The sequence below is a fragment of the Gavia stellata genome, chromosome Z (genome assembly GCF_030936135.1).
Source record: "Gavia stellata isolate bGavSte3 chromosome Z, bGavSte3.hap2, whole genome shotgun sequence".
Lineage (NCBI taxonomy): Eukaryota > Metazoa > Chordata > Aves > Gaviiformes > Gaviidae > Gavia > Gavia stellata.
This window is the reverse complement of record NC_082637.1, coordinates 33,395,815-33,414,399: the sequence shown is the minus strand read 5'-3', so window position 1 is coordinate 33,414,399 and position 18,585 is coordinate 33,395,815. Positions and strand designations below refer to the sequence as shown.

General features: G+C 36.4%; 1 protein-coding gene across 3 annotated transcripts in view; it reads left to right on the top strand.

Moving 5' to 3' along the window:
* Positions 1–18,585, top strand: part of PTPRD (protein tyrosine phosphatase receptor type D) — a 284,032-nt gene that overhangs the window by 202,898 nt on the left and 62,549 nt on the right. For 2 of the 3 annotated variants that reach the window (XM_059833662.1, XM_059833663.1), the window contains one exon: positions 8,388–8,485. In XM_059833662.1, the coding sequence (XP_059689645.1) occupies positions 8,388–8,485 (98 nt within the window). Of the gene's footprint in view, positions 1–3,872; positions 3,908–5,177; positions 5,185–8,387; positions 8,486–18,585 lie in introns of all 3 variants that reach the window. The other variant, XM_059833664.1, reaches the window with a different exon arrangement.

The following is an 18,585-nucleotide window of genomic DNA, read 5'->3' as shown; positions in this document are numbered from 1 at the left end:
TCTTCCTGAGCCTTGTGTTTGTCAAATTTATTACATTAAGTACAAAAAATAATGAATTCAAGCTCATAAAGGCAGGAAATTAAGTACTTGAGATGTTGAGAGATTAGCCACAGAAGCTGATATGCTAAGTATTATAAAAGGGTTAGCTGAACTTGGAAATCTCATTTCTGATCTTCTAAACAATGGCTATATTAAGATAGTGTTGCCGCAGCAGAGTGGATCTGCAGAGCAATGAATCTGGGGCTAAAGACCCAACATCCACACTGCATGCGTATGGCAGAGGTAGAAAGGGAAGAGTCTGGAGGCTTGAGTATTAACCCAGCCTTGCTTTTTTAGTTTGTTCCAGTACACTGAATGCTCTTTAGCAGCTGGGGCAAATTAGTTGTGTTTCAGGAGTGCATCTTCTAGTTTGGATTTGTCTGAGTATGGGAATCTTATTGACGTGGAAATGATTGAAAGTTTTGATTCATAATTGTGCTTCTGAGACTGCAATATTAATGTAGTCTAATCCTTACTGAGCAAAGGTTTTGTATGTTATCCAGCACTTTCATACAAAATTTTAAAGGTTGTTACAGAGTTAGAAGTATACATACAAGTCTTTGAGACATGAAAAGAAAAATTACGGTTCTTAGAGTTTAGCTTATGCCTAAAACAAGTCATTATCTTTATACAGATATATACTGAGTAGAGTGGTTGGCTTAATAACTAGGTATATAAGCATAATTTTCTGTTGTCCATATATTTATATGTGGAGTCTTACCTACCCATTTAGTATTCATCATAAATTAAAATAAAGTGTGGTCAAAAAAAATGCTGCCAAATCTTAACAACTTTACTTATGAAATTAATTTATTGTAATTAATTCCAAATTTACATTTAGAATGTAAAGTTATTAAGAAATGGCAGAATTTGTGGCACTTGCAGACACTGTAATTCCACCTCATTGATCTGAAAAGAAGTGGAGAGGAGTGGAAGTGTGTCTTCCCTTGCAGTACTACAATTTATCTGGGAATTTTGCAGTTTTCTGTGAAGCTAGTTGAGCAAACATCTATAATCCATTTCTACTGTGAGGTCTTTTCTTTGCTGTAAATCTTTTCACAAAGTGAAAGATTAAAATTATTATAAAAATACAGTACAAAAATCAAATTACAATCTTTTTTTCCTACTGTTGTACCACCTAAGACCCCTAGGCACAGGCCAGGCCATTATGTTACTCAGCATGTAACCAAATATCAAGGAGAAAATTTCTACCCCAGGAGATTTGTCTTGCTGTGTAACACTTGCTAGTTAACATGTTCTTAATGTGTAATCTTAGCTCCAGTGAAGTCAAGGTACAGTTCTTGTTCTAGTAACAGCAGAATCTCACTTAACTCACATTAACTTCAATCAGGGCTACCATTTCATTAAAATACAGCTGAATTCAAGTCAGATACTTAGATCCTGCTGGAATGTTTATCCAACTCCACACAGTAACACACCGTTAAATAACATGCAAGAAAAAGCTTTTCAAGACAAATGTAGAGAAACTATAGAAAGGCTGTACATTCAGGATACCAGTTCTGTTGGGTTTTTTATTTTTTCACTCTCAGATGTGTGGTTTTTATTTTCTACCAAGTAGCAGAAATAAGCAGTTAGGATACTGCTGGGGCAAAGCAGGCAGCTGAGAGAAGAGATTGGGGCTGATGTGGTTATGTGTTGCATTTGTTTTACTGAGACGTCCATAGTCACCCTTGTACGATGGCCTTACCTACTCTGTAAGATGTTACCATCTCTGAACATTGCCTACAGATAAAATAAATGAAAGAGTGGTGGGTGAATGTACTTTAATGATCAGTGTATCCCAAGTCAGTACAAGTGCATCAGGATAGATGGTTTGACATCATTGTTATTATAATGATTTATTTATTTAGATTATGAAAGCATGCACAGTTTGCTTGGAGCTTTCCAGGCACACCAGTTGCTTCCAGTGGGAGGGGAAAAGAAAAGAGTTTATAATGAATCCATAATGTGAATAAGTGTTAGAGAAGAAAATTTTAAAATACATGGGCATATCCAGATTGCCAGTTTTCACTGTGAGAGGTGAATGAGACACTCATATAAACTTCTGGGTTGTCATAAACTTTAATGACATAAACTTCACCTCAGAAGATTTCTGAACAGCCTCTTTCCAAAGATGCTAGCAATCATATATTTTGTGTAAGGAAAGGTCTGATCAGATATAACTATCAAAACAATTTGAAAGCAAAACCCTTGTGGTAAATTTGAATTTCTAACCACAAGTACAAAATACTCCCAATACAGGTGGTTAGGCATAACTTTTTGGAAGAAATATGGAAAAGCAATATTTTATCTTTGGTGATATTTAGGCAATGATTTAGGCACAATTATGTTGTACTTGTCGTAAAATTGTCAATTCAGCACGAAGATGCCATAAAAATCCACAGTCTAAACCAGCAGCACAGCAAATGTCTTGCTTTCCTTTCATTTTCTCTTGTCCTGTCAATATAGAACTTCATTCTTCACTAATCTAGTACTTACCTAAATGGTTTCCCATTTTACCTTTTCCAGGAAGGATCAAATTCATCTCTGCTTCACTCCTCACTGGATGGAGTAACTCCATAGATACATTTGGTATTTTGTCTTGACATTTGGAATTGCCCACAGTTCTATATCTGAGAACAAGATCCCATGTCCATATGTGTTATCCAAAAATGTTTATTTGTTAGATAAGCCCATATGCCAATGAGTGGGTCAAAGCTGTGCCAAGTTTTCTTTGAGTAAACATGAAAATACCCAATCTCTCAGTAACATACAGGATTTTATTTATGTCTGTTATTCTTCCAGAACTGGAGTAGCTGAGGAAAAGTCAGTCACATTCTTCCCAATTTACAAGTTCCCTGTGAAATACAGGATTAAAATCATTAACCTGGTGCGCAAATTTTAGAAGTCTTCGTGCCACATGGCAGAGTAAAAGTAGGGAAGGGATAATAATTAAGCCCTCACAAAAGGTTTCATCAAATGGGGAAGCCCTGTTTTGCATAGAGGAAAATAACTGATATTAAGTGGCTTGAGTAGGTTATGAGAGACCTAAGGCTTAGGCAAAGACTTCAGTCTGCCAATCAGCCAAAGAACTAACTTGAGTCATGCCTCAAAAGTGACTGGGTTTTTTTCTCATTTAAGTATAAAATCTGTCACACTTACAAGTAATTTCTGTAATTGGCTGCCAATTAAACAATTATCTCATTATCTCTTACAAAGTAAGATGCTTTGAAATACAGGAAAAATAAATAGAATTATTACAGCTCTGAATTAAAGACTCTGCTTTTTTATTAGATAAGTAAGTGCTCACAAAACACTTACTCCTTGAGTTCCTAAGGAAGTTCCACTAACTTATTTCCAAGATAAGGCAGAAAAAGGGTAAAACAGGTCCAGAGGAAAAAGATGCAAATAACAAAAGTGGAAAAAGTGATGTCTGGATTTAGTCACCTGCTTTGCAAGATAGCAGGAAATTTCTTCCCTTAGTTTATCCACACAATTTCTGAGAATCATGACAATGCTGAAGGAAGTACTGTGGTTTGTCTTCATGGCAAAAACAGACTGGAATAGCTTTCTCACAGTGAGTGAGCCTACATATAGCTCTTCATGTGAACTTGACTCATATGAAGGATTTAGGCACCTAAAAGAGGTATAAGCTTCAGAGTGAAAATGGCGCTTCTCTGATATCCCACTTGGTTGCTTTCAAACAGAGAGGCAATGAAAATCTGCTTTGCTGGGAGATGGAGTTGAAAGTTCTGCTCCTCACAAGAGTAATTTTTTATTTCTGAATTTTAGCCAGTAATTTTGCAACGTGTTATTGTATTGAACAACTTTAGATCAGGGTCTGAAAGCTAGGTCTCCCCTTTTCTCAGTGTAGATGGCTTGTACACCTCAGTCAGACCTGGGGCTTCTGCTGTGATGCTACAGAGTCCCTAGGGCTGCTTCGTTGAGTAAGCCTTTGATACAGAACAAAAATTACTTTCATTCCAGAATAATTAATCTAGTTTTGAAGAACATAAATTCTTCTGGAATAAAAGTGACTTCATTTTGCAATATTATATGCACATTGGTAACTATTTTAGAATAGCTGCTGCAGAACGACATATTTCTGTAGAGCTAATCTTGTAAATTTAGCTTTGTACATAAGATATAAGATCACATTCTGGCTTAGCTATAACTGTATGAAAAAGACATTTTAAAGTAACAGTAATTTTTTTGTCAAATATACTAAAGGCATCTTTGCTAAATTTTCATGGATGCCAGATTCCTATTGAATCAGGGTCATCTTTCATTTTTTCCATGTCCAAATTTTAAATATGTCTTTCTTTCTACCTTTTTGATAAGAATAAGTCCTTTTTCTATAAAGGGACAACATCTTAATCAACATAGATTGCTGTGTGGGAGGGTATTCTGTGTTATTAAGTAAAAATGAGAATGTAGTAAATTGGTTTTTAAAATCACAGAGTATTAACTCAGTGTGGACTTGAAATACAACTCCTTCCATAAAGAAATTTCAGTGAAAATAATGTGTCACTTTTTCAGTTCATCTAGATTGTAGTCTGTATGCTAGCAGCTACGCACTTTGTTTCATTTCTAACCTCCTTCTTGTTTATTGTGGGCATGTCAACCTACAGGTCCAAATTTGAAAATAAATGTATATTTCTTAAATGTTTATAAATGCCCTTATCATAAAGCCCTGACAACAGATAAAATCATAATTTAACGCACTAACGACAAGGCCAAAACACCCACTTGTTTCAGTGGGTTAAAGCAGTATACTTAATAGGTTTAATGTCTGTTAATATGCAGATTAATTCTGACCTTGCTCTCTCAGTTATTCCTTGAAATTGTGGCACATGGTATCGCATGTTCCTTAGTCATGTATTTACCACAGATTAACCAGAAGGTAATTCTACACTGTAATTAAACCATACATTCTAATTTAATTCATGTGGTGGGGTTACTACTAGGCTGTGTAAGATCAATCACATTTGGCAATCTTCTACAAAATCTGGAAATAAAAGCTTCTTATGGATACAATTTCAGCTGTGTTTTGCATGTGGTGGGTTTTGTTTTTTTTTTTTTTTTCTGTTTGAGTTTTTAAGTGTTTTTATCTCTTTATTTTCTTATTTTAAAGAAAGTTTGAAAGCATGTTTTCAGCATGGTGTTTCTTTTGACTTTCTAGCATGTCACAGGATCTGTTGTAATTTAGCTGTATTTTGTCTTTAATTTTTTGTGTTTTCATAGCATATGTTGATTGATGTGGAGGTGTGTCAGCAAATAAGTGTATTTTCTTATTTGTAGCCACAAAAATAAGTGTGTTTAGCTGTATTTTGGGTGGGGTTTTTGAGTCAAATTCTACACCTGCTGTTCACGTGCAACTCACTTTAAGCTCAGTAGGAGTGTCATGCTTTTGCGTGAGATAGGATGAGATCTTAAAATGTTCATTCATAGCATATTCATAGCATATTCTGTTATGATGCTTGTTATGATTCATAGACTGATTACATAACAAAAGTCCTCCAGCAGTTCTTTTGAAAAGTAGCTACTTTTATCACCTCAGTAGAGCACATTTTATATATGTAAAAGATGAAAATATACCAAATGCAATCACTTCGTAAGTTAACTGCAAAATATTATAGTAAGTGTGCAAGTGTAAGTGCCTAAAATTAGTTGTGGAGAAAGGGGTTATATATGCAGTCAAAACTTGCCAGTTCCTGAAGTTGTAAGTAGTTCCTTTTTTTTTTTCCTTAGAAAAGAAAGTTTTATGTCAAGTTTCATTTTGCACAAAGTGTTTAATATGAAATCTCCCCTTAGGAATGTCAGGTGACATATAGAGGAGCATATAAACAAAAATAGTTTAAAAAAGAATGGATGTTCAGCATCTTTAAAAAAAATGCCTTCACAGTAAGCTACTTACTGAGATTTTTGTTCGTGATGCTGATGATTTAAGTCAGATTCATCACGTAATGAGCAAGTCTCATTCTCTTTGCTTTATGTCCTTTATGTTTACAGTAGGGTAACTGGACCTTTAGACATCTTCTTAGTTAAGTTTCCAGACGCTGTTTTGTGCATGTCTGAAGTGCCTGTATGTACGAGATTGATTGATTATGATGGTCTACTGCTGTTACTAATTTGTTTCCCATTTCCGATTGGCTTTTACTTTTTACAGCTTTGAGCAGTAATTCAGTCCCCTACGCCTCCCTGATTGGCTCTGTGTCCTCCCTCTCTAGCCAAACTACCACTCAGTCCTTATATGATAATAACTCTCTCCCACGATTCGCTCGAAAAGGTCTAAACATCTTTGTCTCTATTATTTTCTCTGTTCAAGCACTGTTTTAGATGTACATCAGTCCACCTCCATTTCTGGATCAATCTAGAGTTCTCTTGTGCCTTTTCACTCACATGTTTTCCATAGGGGTGCTTGATCTGGATCAATCAGTGTAATTATTAGATGACTGTCACCCGCATTCATTTTGAAAATAGCCAAGTTCTATTAAGTGAAATTTATGAGAAAACGGAAGACAACCAGAACAGATTCAAATAAATTAGTACTTACCAGACTAATTTGTTAATTGAAATTTATGAGAAATCTTCCCATTATATCTGAATATTTTGCTTTGTTAGTTGACTGACAGCTTGCCTTAATATCTACTCTAAATAATGTCTCACCATCACAGATGTGCTATGAAGGTAATACACAAATATATATGTATAGAGTCAGAAGAATTAGGGCCAGTGCTGCTGGACATTATTTTGGACTCTAGTATGATGCCTGAAATGTCAAAAAATCAAAAAGAAAACAAGAATTTAAAAAAAAAGAAAAAAGAAAAACATGCTGTAGTGTGACTGTGTTGTAACCACATGGTCATTTTCAGCTACGTTTACAGGAAATGCGAGTTAACTGTCTTAGGCATGCTCGTGAAATTCACGATGACAAAGCAAACTGCATTGTGCCACATGGCTTCCAGCTTGAGCCCCCTTGAGTCATCACTGCTTTCCCTTTGTAATTTCAAGAGATCCTGGGGTTCACTAGCTTAATTTTTCTAGCCAGCTCTGATTTCTTCCCACAAGCAATTGAAAACTCACTTTCATTTTACATGTGATAGCATAAAGCACGAAGAGAAGAATGTAAGCATTTTGGAGAAGGGTCGTGAAGACTAATAGCATGAAACAAACATGTTCACAAATTGTTGCCTGGCAAATCTTCAGCTGGCAGATTGTTCTAGTTGACCCCACATCTTTTCTGTCTTTCTTTTGACTTGCTGTCCCTATACTCCCTTCCACACCCATCTCTATCTCTGATTCCCAGCTCTTCTTCTTCTTCTTTTTCACTCAGTATCTTCATCAGTGGACAAAGATGTTTACACCTGAAGTAGATTGTAGGTACTTTTGGGGGTTGATAAATGGGGTTTCAGATTAAGCATATTTTAAGGTACTAGTGCAGTCAGTATGTGTGTCCAGCCAAACTATACAACCCCTGCCTCTACAATCTGCTACTAGTGAAAACATTTTTGAAGTTCTAACTGTCTGATGTCTGATGTTGTCTTCAGTGACTGTTGTCTAAAAGCAATGGTGCATGTTATTCTAGTCATTCATGGTTGCATGTGGATGTCAGTCACCTCAAAATTTCATAAAATATTTAAGTATTTCTAATTTAGTCAGAATATGTAGTCAATCTTCTAGACCTTGATGCATTATTATGAATCCTCAAGCTATCCATTTCATGTTCTATAATTTATTTTATAAGTTAGTTTTATGTTGGTTTGAGGTTTCTTTGTTTTTTACCATTTCCTTTGCAGGTTCAGGTGTCTCCGGTTACCTCGGTAACCTTCATTCTTCAAGTTCGTTTTTCTTGATTATGCATAAGTCACTTTGTTTTCTGTCAAAACACTATTCTTTCCCCTTTAGGGCTCTTCTTGTGTCTGTTTCTCAGCTCACCTTTCCTCATCTAATTCAATGGAGTTTCCATTTCATGCAGTGCAGGAGAAGGAGTTTGAAATGACATTAAGAGTCATTACTCAAAGCAGAGGTCGACATCAGGTCTAACTCTCTCATTTTTCCATGCCCAGCTAACCTCATTGACTCATATCACAGTAACTCTTTCCTCTACAGTAGGAATGTTAGCTTTGGGAATATGCTTGGTGACTTCTTTTAATTTGGCTTCAGAGCTCATCTATCCAGAGCATGTCCTGCTTTGAGTAACCAAACTATTTGCCTGCTTCTCTCACATCTGACATCTTTACTACTTACACATTTCTAGCCATTCTAATTACTGCATTTTCTAAATTTTAGAGCAATGCCATCACTGTAGTTTACTTTAAATTCTGTTCTTCTTTCTTGTTCAACAGGTATGGCCAGTCATCCCCCAATACCTATCTTGGAACTTGCAGATCACATTGAAAGGTTGAAAGCAAATGATAATTTGAAGTTCTCACAGGAATATGAGGTAATTTTCCCCACTTTCTCATTATTCAAATTGTTTAAAATGTCATGCTTACTGTTTCCCTAGACTTTTCTGTGATACGTACCCACCCTGATGATACCAGTTTTGTATGCTACTAAAACCATAATAAAAAAAGGTCTCTGTGTAAAATTACTATGTTGGTGAGGTGGCTCCTGTGGTTGTAGCAATCTATTCTCTTTTTATAAGGATACGCGCCAGGCAGATTGCATGGGCTAATACTTGAAGTAGTGTGTGAATCATACAGCACTTACTCTTTTTAATATACACAAACTTCCATCTCCTCTGCAGTTAAAAGATCCTAAGGTTATTTAAAAAATCTCCTGTGTAATGTTGACAGGACATATACAGTACAAGCTCCAGAGAAGTTACAGTCCACTGTGTTAATTTTGCATGGATTGAAAGAATTTACAATTGTATGGTGTCTTTCCTAATATAAGTTTCAAGGCATTGTATTTTCCTCCTGTCAATAATACCACATTGATAATCTGTGAATGATTGTCTATATGAGCATGAAAGAATTTAACTGGAAAAGAGTAGTCACTTACAAACCACCTTGTCAGTAATCCATAGAGTATACCTCCCCAGACAGGCATTGGTACTGTAGAGAGTAACAGCCTCTCATGTCAGTAATTTGTGGCTAAAGGGACTTAGATAGCCATCCATTAAACACAGTAAATTATATCTGTTTCTTCAATGCCAATATGGTCTACGTCAAAAATCTGTGGATAAAGTATGCACTGAACCATCAGAGAAAGAATGCTTCTTTAGAGCAGCTATGGGCGGTCATGTCAGTGATCCAAGGATTAACAGCTCCCAGAGGGATCACTGACACAGTATTTTCTTTATAGTCTGTTGTGTCACTAATCCTTGCTTAAAACTCCCCAAGACTTCATTAGCATGGTGGAGTAAAAACCCATGTTACTCTCGGTTTTTTAGGGATTGCACATTCGAAGGTTCCTACGAATACTGACAGTGCAATAAAAAACACTGAAGAAGACTTGCACATGTTGGTTGCATAGTAACATCAGAGAATCACAGAATCACTAAGGTTGGAAAAGACCTGTAAGATCATCAAGTCCAACCATACGTGACTGCATGGTACAGAGATGCTGTAAATGCCCAATGTATTTAAAAAGTCTTGACAAAAAATGTTAAAAATTAATACTAAATATTATGATAAAGAACTATAATTGCTTATTATTTAATTGAACACGCTGTTCAGAAAGACCTTAAGACTGCTCTAAAAAATAATCTCATTAGATGTGAAAAGGAAAATACAGTCTCAACAATTCATGGAAATAAATTTGTTTGAAGAACATCTCAGGATTGCTGTTTACTGTTGCAATCACAAAAAATGTGGGAGTATCTTCTTACATTTGTGTGTGTAAATCCTGTGTTTTTAAGTACGAAGATTGTAGCATATAAAGAATCATACATGGAAATTTATGTAACAGATTGTTCATCATAAAGAAAGCCAACATTTGGTACAAATTTGACAATCACTTCCTCTTGTACTATGGACAAATTCCTTGGAATGTCTGTCTAGGAAATTCAATTTAATAAGTAAAAAATGTCTTTACAAGTCATATAATGTAGTATAACTTCCATAAAAATAATACATCTTTACTATGTCTTGAGCATGTTGTGGATATGACATTGCTCTTCTTATCCTGTAATATAACGTAAAAGTTTTGGTGGTTTATATTTCCTTTATTAATTAAATCATTAAAATCATCTTGAGAATGTGATCTTAACCATTTATAGGCAGCGTTGCGAAGATACATTAAATCAATAAATTCTTGGTATCTGTCCCTCCAGAACTTTTTACCGGTCTGTGTAAACAGCCCAGATTTCACATTCTTTTTTTTTTTATTATTTTTAACAAAACATACTGTCTGGGGCAGAGTGGTCAGACATTCAAGATTAAAATGTGGGCAACTGTAGGTCAACGGCAAGCTTCACGGGCATTGCTTTGCCCAAGGGGGTTCAACATTTATCTTTGAAATCCCAGCTTGAGGGATACCACTTTGTTTCCATCTAGTCCAAGGTTCATCCATTTTGAAAGAGAATTAGTGGAAAGAACTGCTATTTGATTTCATGGTCTAGTCTAGGCAGTGGGCTAAGGCTGCAGGTTGATGCTCACTGTAAGTCATCTCCCTATCTTGGCTGTGCATTCCTGTTGTCTCTCTTGTGCCAATCCTGGCACTGGCACATGTGCAGCTGTTCAAGGATTATCTCAGGAAATAGATTCAGCTGAAAACTAATTGTTCTGTTTTTCTTTGCTGTTTTCATTTGTATCAATTCCCTGAACTAGCTCATCATGACTGCATGATGAGCTGGTGGGAACATTTGTGGTCGGGGATTGGGACCTTCTCTTTCAGCAACAGTCCTCACTAATGTCCTTTAAAAGCGACTGTCCAATTCTGAGGCAGAAATAGGTACAGATGGTAACAGTTCAGTTTTTACCACAGATTACATTTGAACTGGTGACACAGAAGAAAAAAGGGATATTTTTCACCTTCAAGAGTTAAAGGTGTAACATGCAGCAGGAAACCACTGACCTTTATTGATAGTAATAAAGTCCTCCAGTTAATTACCATTTGGAGAAACAAACATTTTTCATCAGTTATCACTGATGAAACTTTTTTTTTTCATAATGCCCTTTCTGCCTTGGAATTTTACTTTACTTTTTATGGAATTTCTTACATTGCATGGATTAAATTCTTCAAAAACAGACATAGTATACAACCGTTATGACAACTTTGTGATAAAATAAAGTATATATATATACAGTTTCCTGATGAACACTGACTTCTCGTCTGGCTTTCAGGAGGTTAACTCCATTTCAAAAGGATTTTTTAATTATTTTTAGCACACCCTGCTTTCGTTGTCATTTCAAAAGAATTACTTGTTTCAAACACATCTTTCCATAATACATGCACCCTTTTCTGCTCTTCAGAAGTATTTGAATACTTGCCTCTGTTCCGTCTTTGCCCCTGTTCCATCCACTGCCTTTTGATCAGAATTTCTGATCAAAATAGTGTAAAAATTTGTTTTTCTCCTTTTGGAAGAGTGTCACTTCCTTGCCTGTTCCCACTTTCTCTTCAGACAGACAGAAAACTCTCCATCTCTTCACTACTTCCAAAAGAGAGAATAAAGTTCTCTCACAGAAGGCACATATCTACATGCTGTCTCCTCTGTTGATTTATATCCTCTGGCATAATTTTCTAATGAAAACCCCTAACTTCCTTGCACCCTTCTAGGGAAGGTGAAGGAAAACTGCTTCATAGAACTGGACCATGAGAGAAGACAGGATTGCTTTCCTCAAATAATCCTAAACTCAACCCACTATTCTCCATTCATCTGGCACAAAGCTTCCCAAATGGGGGTTTTTTGGTGTGGGGTTTTTTTTTTCTGAGAATATGTTCCTTTTTGTGCTGTGTGAAATCTATTGAGAAGGAATCTGAAATTACCATTAAAGAAATAATAAATCCAAACTGCATCCTCTGCACTCTGGTTCTGTAAGGAACACCCAGGTTTGTTTGGCAAGTCGGGAAAGTAGGTATTGCAAAAAAGTAAGTAGCAATATGCATAGTATAAACTATGTTCTTCAAAAAAAAAAGATAGAAAAAGAAGTAGAACTCCTTCATTGCTATGATGTGGTAAAAGGAGTGTATTCACCAGTGTAGAACATCTTCCAGCTGTGTAATGTTTTCTAAGCTTCAATGTCATCGTTTAGAGGAGTTCCTACTTCTACAAGTGTTCAGAAACTATTTCATTGTGTCTTCTTCAGGGCTTCTCCTACCCCAGCTCTTACAGGGGATGATCATGAGAATAGTGGAGACTTCTGTCATTACACTTCTCTCACAGCTTTACCTTTAGTACCAGATTTCATAGGAGAACAGGGGCCAAGCCTTAAACACTATGACTATTATAAGTTTTAAATAAACTTGTAATTCACCTGTTGGATAAACTGGTTTTGTAGTTTTAGCATAGATAGTGCTATGTTCTCTTCTCAATAAAGTTAATTTGTACCTCAAAATAAATTTTTCGTAATCCTACATTAATTATTATTAGCTTGTAATCCCAAAACCTTAGCAAAATGTTTGTTTGCCTTGTTAACATGACATATCCTTTATGTCACATAGTTCTTTTGTATAACCTAATTTAAAGACAAGGTTCTTGACCTGAACGGATTATTATGAAGCTTTTGCTGACTTTGGCAATTTCAGTGGGATTTTTATGTAATGGAAGGCTCTATATGGACTTGACAGCTGCTAAGCAGAAAGCCATATTCATAAGAAACTGACCTTTATATCGTATCTCTTTCTTAACTCAGGCTTCAGAATTTAATAATAAAGAGTGGTCATGGAGATAGACTGAATCAGAACAGTAATGTTCTGCCTACTTTAGGCAACACACTAGATATATTTGTAAAGTCATTTCCTCCTATAACATAAAACAGAAAATCTGTTCCTCCAAAGCAAATTCCTGGCTCTGTGTAAAATAGTTTCACATGTATTATCCGAGATCTGTAGTCATAGCTTTACACCCTTAAGGAAGCAGATTCAGATTCATACCATTTTTGTGTGAAAACCTGTCAGTGCCACAAAAAATTATGCTATCGGCCTGTCTGTGTTATTGTGTGGTTTACTGTGTATGTGTGTGTGTGTGCTGCTTAACTAATGTTACGAGACGTTGTACATAATTTTAATGTTTTTCCTCATCAGGCTTCTTCTGTAAATTACAGCCAGTCTTTTGGTTTAATAGTGAGTATTGGAAAAGATGAAGATGCATTTTGACTTTGTGCCACACTGCTGTACTATTACAAGTTTTATTGTAGCTTTTCAGTATCTGTGGGTAGGATTTGTGATGAGAAGACAATGTACTGAATGTAGTACATTCATCTTTTTGTAGCTCAAGCTCCAACAAGATAAGCACTGGACACTAAAACATAATAAATTTTATATAGTAGAAGCACATATAAAACTTATTATTGATATAAAACACTTTAAAAGTGCATGAAGAACAGATAGCCTACTGGATGAATCTGTACGAAAGAAACAGCTGCACTTAACTGCCATATCATTACAGATAATAGTGACTCATATGCAAAAATCAATGTTTTCTCAGCAAAAATTTGTTTTCTATTTTTTATGTTCACAATAGTTTCCTCTTTCTAATATTACAAACATCATTTATTTGTATTCTGTAACTTAACTTTCATAGGATGTGCTCCACTAATTGAGAAACAATTAGTGTAGTCAGTGAACAATGAAAAGTTGTTTGTCTTCTTATTAATAGCACACATTATGCTCTTGCATTCACCTAGGTTGTTTGGTGCTTAGTTCCACCTAGGGTAGTAGCCGAGCCAGCACTGAAGTGGCACTAGCCAAGATTTATAGTAGTGTATTAACTCCTTCCTTTGTGCTGTGAATGCTTCCTTGGGATAACAGCATTTGTTCATGCTTATATAATTAAATGAAAGAAAGCTGGTGTTACCATAGTAGGATGCTAGGTTTTGGACTGATGCCTAATGCTATTTTGCCAAGGCATTCCACAGAGACGGTTTAAATGTCAAATATTGTAATAAATGTCAGTTTTATTTTGCCCAAGTGAAAACAATTATATGTGTAGGAAGAGAAAAGTAGTCCACTTCTTATAGCAAGAAAAATTATTCAAGGAAAGACTATGTAGGGTGTTATAGGTAAAACTGAGTTTTGTGAGGGCTTTTTAAAAAGAGTCATCTGCAATATTTTTAGGGGGCTTATGGAGGGAAATGGAGGAATAAGTGAAGAATTTCTCTCCTTTACTCCTTTCTTAAAAAATAAATGTTGGCAGTACTTTAAAAATATGTTGAAAATTTAAAACAGCATCAGTATCTCATATGAGACAATTACAAGTTTAGTGTTTAAGAGCTGCTGTATTTCATGTACTATATAAAATGAAACAACAAGATGCTTTAATCATGAAACTATTAAAACTAAATAAGGTTTTTAATTACTCAAGTATTCTTCTGCTCCTGATATTTTTTTCCTACCTGAAGTTGAGTGTAATCCCCTGTTTTCAACACAAAATTATTTCCACCACAACTGGTTGTGATATCATGGACAAATTGCAGATGGGGAATAAAGAGATTATGCTTAAGACTGGAGGCAAAGAAATACACAACAGTAGGGTTGATTCTCAAAAAGTTAGGTTTTCTAAAGCTTTTTATGTAATAGAGACTGTCCTTCAAAGATGTTTTCAAATAATGGTTATTTTCTTTTTTAAGTATACTTTAATTATATGCATACATAGCTTGTTTGATTCCATTGGAATCAGGTTTCACATGATCTCATTTGGTCATAGGAATATTAGCTTGATATTGTAGAGGAAATATCTTTGTTCTTGAAAAGAGTTTGGCAAAAGCCTTAGTTGTATTTCTAGCTGGAACAGTTGGGTCACTTTCCTTTGAGAGTCAACAGGAAATGTCTCACCTGTGCATTTTTAACTGGTTTTAGGACCAGGATACAAACTTATATTTGAGTTCCAAAGAAGATTTAGTCATGCAAAAAATGTGGGTTTGTCCCCCCATATCTCTTGAAAATGGCAGCCTTTACAGTGCTATGTGAAAAACTCTGCCTTAATAAGAGAACAATATTCCAACTGGCATGTAGCCATGATCGTATATTAATGTTCATGCATCTAGCATTCACGTTTTGGTAATGCAGTATGTAAATCTCATTCTATTAGCAAGTTTCCTGCATAACGCAATAGCATCCTATTACAGATTCATCCTCAGTGATATGAAATTCTCATCACAATTGCTGACATTGGTAAAAGAGGGTCAAATTGTTCATTTTTATGGGTAGCTGACTACTTTATCCAGTTGTGCCCCGTCTATTTGCATTGACATCCTCTCAGATTTGTTTTTTTCATTCTTCTTTCTCTACCTGGTCTTAGGTTGCTCTGTGACCCAGTGCTTTTTGATAGTTTAATTTGAGCCTCAAACACACCATCTACAGTGCTGGGAAGTTCTCTACAAGACATGCTTCCTTCCCCTTCTGGGCTCGTGAAACCTACACAGTAACTCACAATCCCCATGACACACAAAGACTCAAACCCGCTGGCTCTTAATTTGCTGGCATAGTGACTCTTAATAGAGCATTGCTCCAGAGCAGGCAGGCATATGTCAGCTTATACCAGGAAGGGTGGCATTTTGCCATACTCATTTCTTCCCAGTACTGTACCAGGATATACTCCTGGAAGAGTCACGATCACAGCAGGGAACATTTGCCTCTTGTTTAAGTAGTGTAAAGGAAAACTTCACAATGAGCAGGTACAGCATTTACTGGATGGAGATTGTTTGAAATTCTTCTGGAAACACATTTTGGTTACCATGATTCATAGCCAAAGAACTATTTTATGGGTGGTGCATTGTACTAGTAAATATTGCTCAAGTCTTTTCCCAGTAACACATCAGACTTTTTTTCAGCAGCCAACCATTTAGAACACAATAGCTCAAAGATTAGTCAAAGCATGGGAGGGTAATAACATTATTACAGATATCTTTATTTCTTTTGCACAAAGCACCCATACTACACGGTTATGCTATGAAGAAATCCAGTTCTTTATTAATGACAGCTTTATTGAAGGCAAGCTTTCAGAATGAATGTACTAGAAATCCTATTAAAGTGCCATCCATTAAACCATTAAAGCACTCATTAAAACAGTTAGTACAGACTTGTTATTCATGAGTTATTGGTCTTTCACACTTCTGAAATGTGTCTGCCAATACCACTCTACTCTTTGTTCCAGTGTGGCTATTAATTCTGAGGAAATATAGATTAACTTTCTTTTGCCAAAACAGTGCTTTGTGGGCAGATAGTAAGGCCACAAAGTGGTTCAGATTGGTGACAAAACTAGTAAAGATTAAAGTTCAGTCCATTTGCCTGGTTTTGACATAATTTATGTTAACTATGTCTGCGTGCAGGCCTAAATATTAAACACTGAATTACACCATCTGGCCATACATCACACAAAGAAGTGAATGGGGAATGCTGCTGTCATGAACATATCCTCATCTACTTCTACAAATAGCTGACAGAGAAAGCTGCTGTTTGATTTTTTTCTTGGTCTCGAAAAGCAGCTTTAGATCACTTAAACAGTAAGGAGTGAAAAGGGGAAGAATAATACTGAGCAGCTGAAGCTAAGCTTTAAATGTAAAGTATTTTTAATAATCTATAAATTCACATTAACCATAGCTATAATATAGAGCTGAAGCTCTTTCTCGTAATGGGTAAGAATCCACTTAGACCATAATTTTCTAAGTGCAACTGTATATGCAAAAATTAAACTTTATATTTGCAAGTAGTTGTAATTGTGAATAGGCAATTTATGGGGTGTTTTAATTTCTGTACATACTTTTTATTTTTGATAGGGTAAAGCCAGAGTCCTGCAGCCCAGGCTCCAAACTAGCAGCATGTTAGTCAGCCAGTTTGTTCTGTTATTTTCTAGTTTTCTAGAAATGTGGTCCAAATTCTTTCTCTTCACCTTAAATGAAATAAATAGCACTTAGCAGTAAAGATAAAAATATTTGTGTTTTTAAATGAAGCAGCGCTTACCTGCTTCAAAATTCTATCAGCCACCCATCTCAAAGGATGGGAAAACATAACGTGATGAAACTAAATTGTAAGAACACAGAATAAAAATTTTACCACTTGCTTTATTGATAAATAGAAATTTCACTGTGTAGTCAGAAAAAGTAATGTCTTGAACGGAGAAGGAACAAGCCCTAATACTGGAAGGTTCAGGTTGCTATGTTTATATTTAAGCACAGCACAGAAGTGATGTCTACTTCTGCAAGTGGCAGAATACCAACTGGATGATAGTTTATTGTTCCTGTATATGAAAACAAATATAATAAGGCTGAAAAAAAGGCATCAACAGTTTTGTAAAATGCTTAATAACAGAATCACAGAATCACAGAATTACTAAGGTAGGAAAAGACCTGTAAGATCATCAAGTCCAACCATTAATAAAAAAAAAAAACCAAAACCAACAACAACAACAAAAAAAACCAAACAAACAAAACACACAAACAAAAAAAACACACCACCATGTCCATCAAACCATGTCCCACAATGCCACGTCCACACGTTTCTTGAATACATCCAGGGTGGGTGACTCCACCACCTCCCGGGGCAGGTATGTTACTACTCTCTCAGTAAGGAACTTTTTCCTAATATCCAGTCTGAATCTCCCCTGGTGCAACTTGAGGCCATTTCCTCTCGTTCTATCACTCGTCACTTGGGAGAAGAGACCACATCTCTGCAACGTCCTTTCGGGTAATTGTAGAGAGTGATGAGGTCTCCACTCAACCCCCTCTTCTCCAGACTAAACAACCCCAGTTCCCTCAGCCGCTCCTCATAAGACTTGTGCTCCAGACCCCTCACCAGCTTCGTCGCCCTTCTCTGGACACGCTCCAGCACCTCAATGTCCTTCTTGTAGTGAGGGGCCCAAAACTGAACACAGGATTCGAGGTGCGGCCTCACCAGTGCCGAGTACAGGGGCATGATCACCTCCCTACTCCTGCTGGCCACACTGTTTCTGATACAGGCCAGGATGCCGTTGGCCTTCTTGGCCACCTGGGCACACTGCTGGCTCATCTTCAGCTGGCTGTCGATCAACACCCCCAGGTCCTTTTCTGCGGGGGAGCTTTCCAGCCACTCTTCCCCAAGCTGTAGCGTTGCCTGGGGTTGTTGTGTCCAAAGTGCAGGACCCGGCACTTGGCCTTGTTGTACCTCATACAATTGGCCTTGGCCCATCGATCCAGCCTGTCCAGATCCCTCTGCAGAGCCTTCCGACCCTCAAGCAGATCAACACTCCCTCCCAACTTGGCGTCATCTGCAAACTTGCTGAGGGAGCACTCGATCCCCTCATCCAGATCATCGATAAATATGTTAAACAAGACTATCTTATCTAGTCTGTTAAGATACTAGCTTAATAATAGTAAGATAGTAATGCTATTAACATATTAAGATATTTTAAGCAAAGTCCCACAAATCGCTAGTATTTCGCTGAACGCAAATATTGCTTTT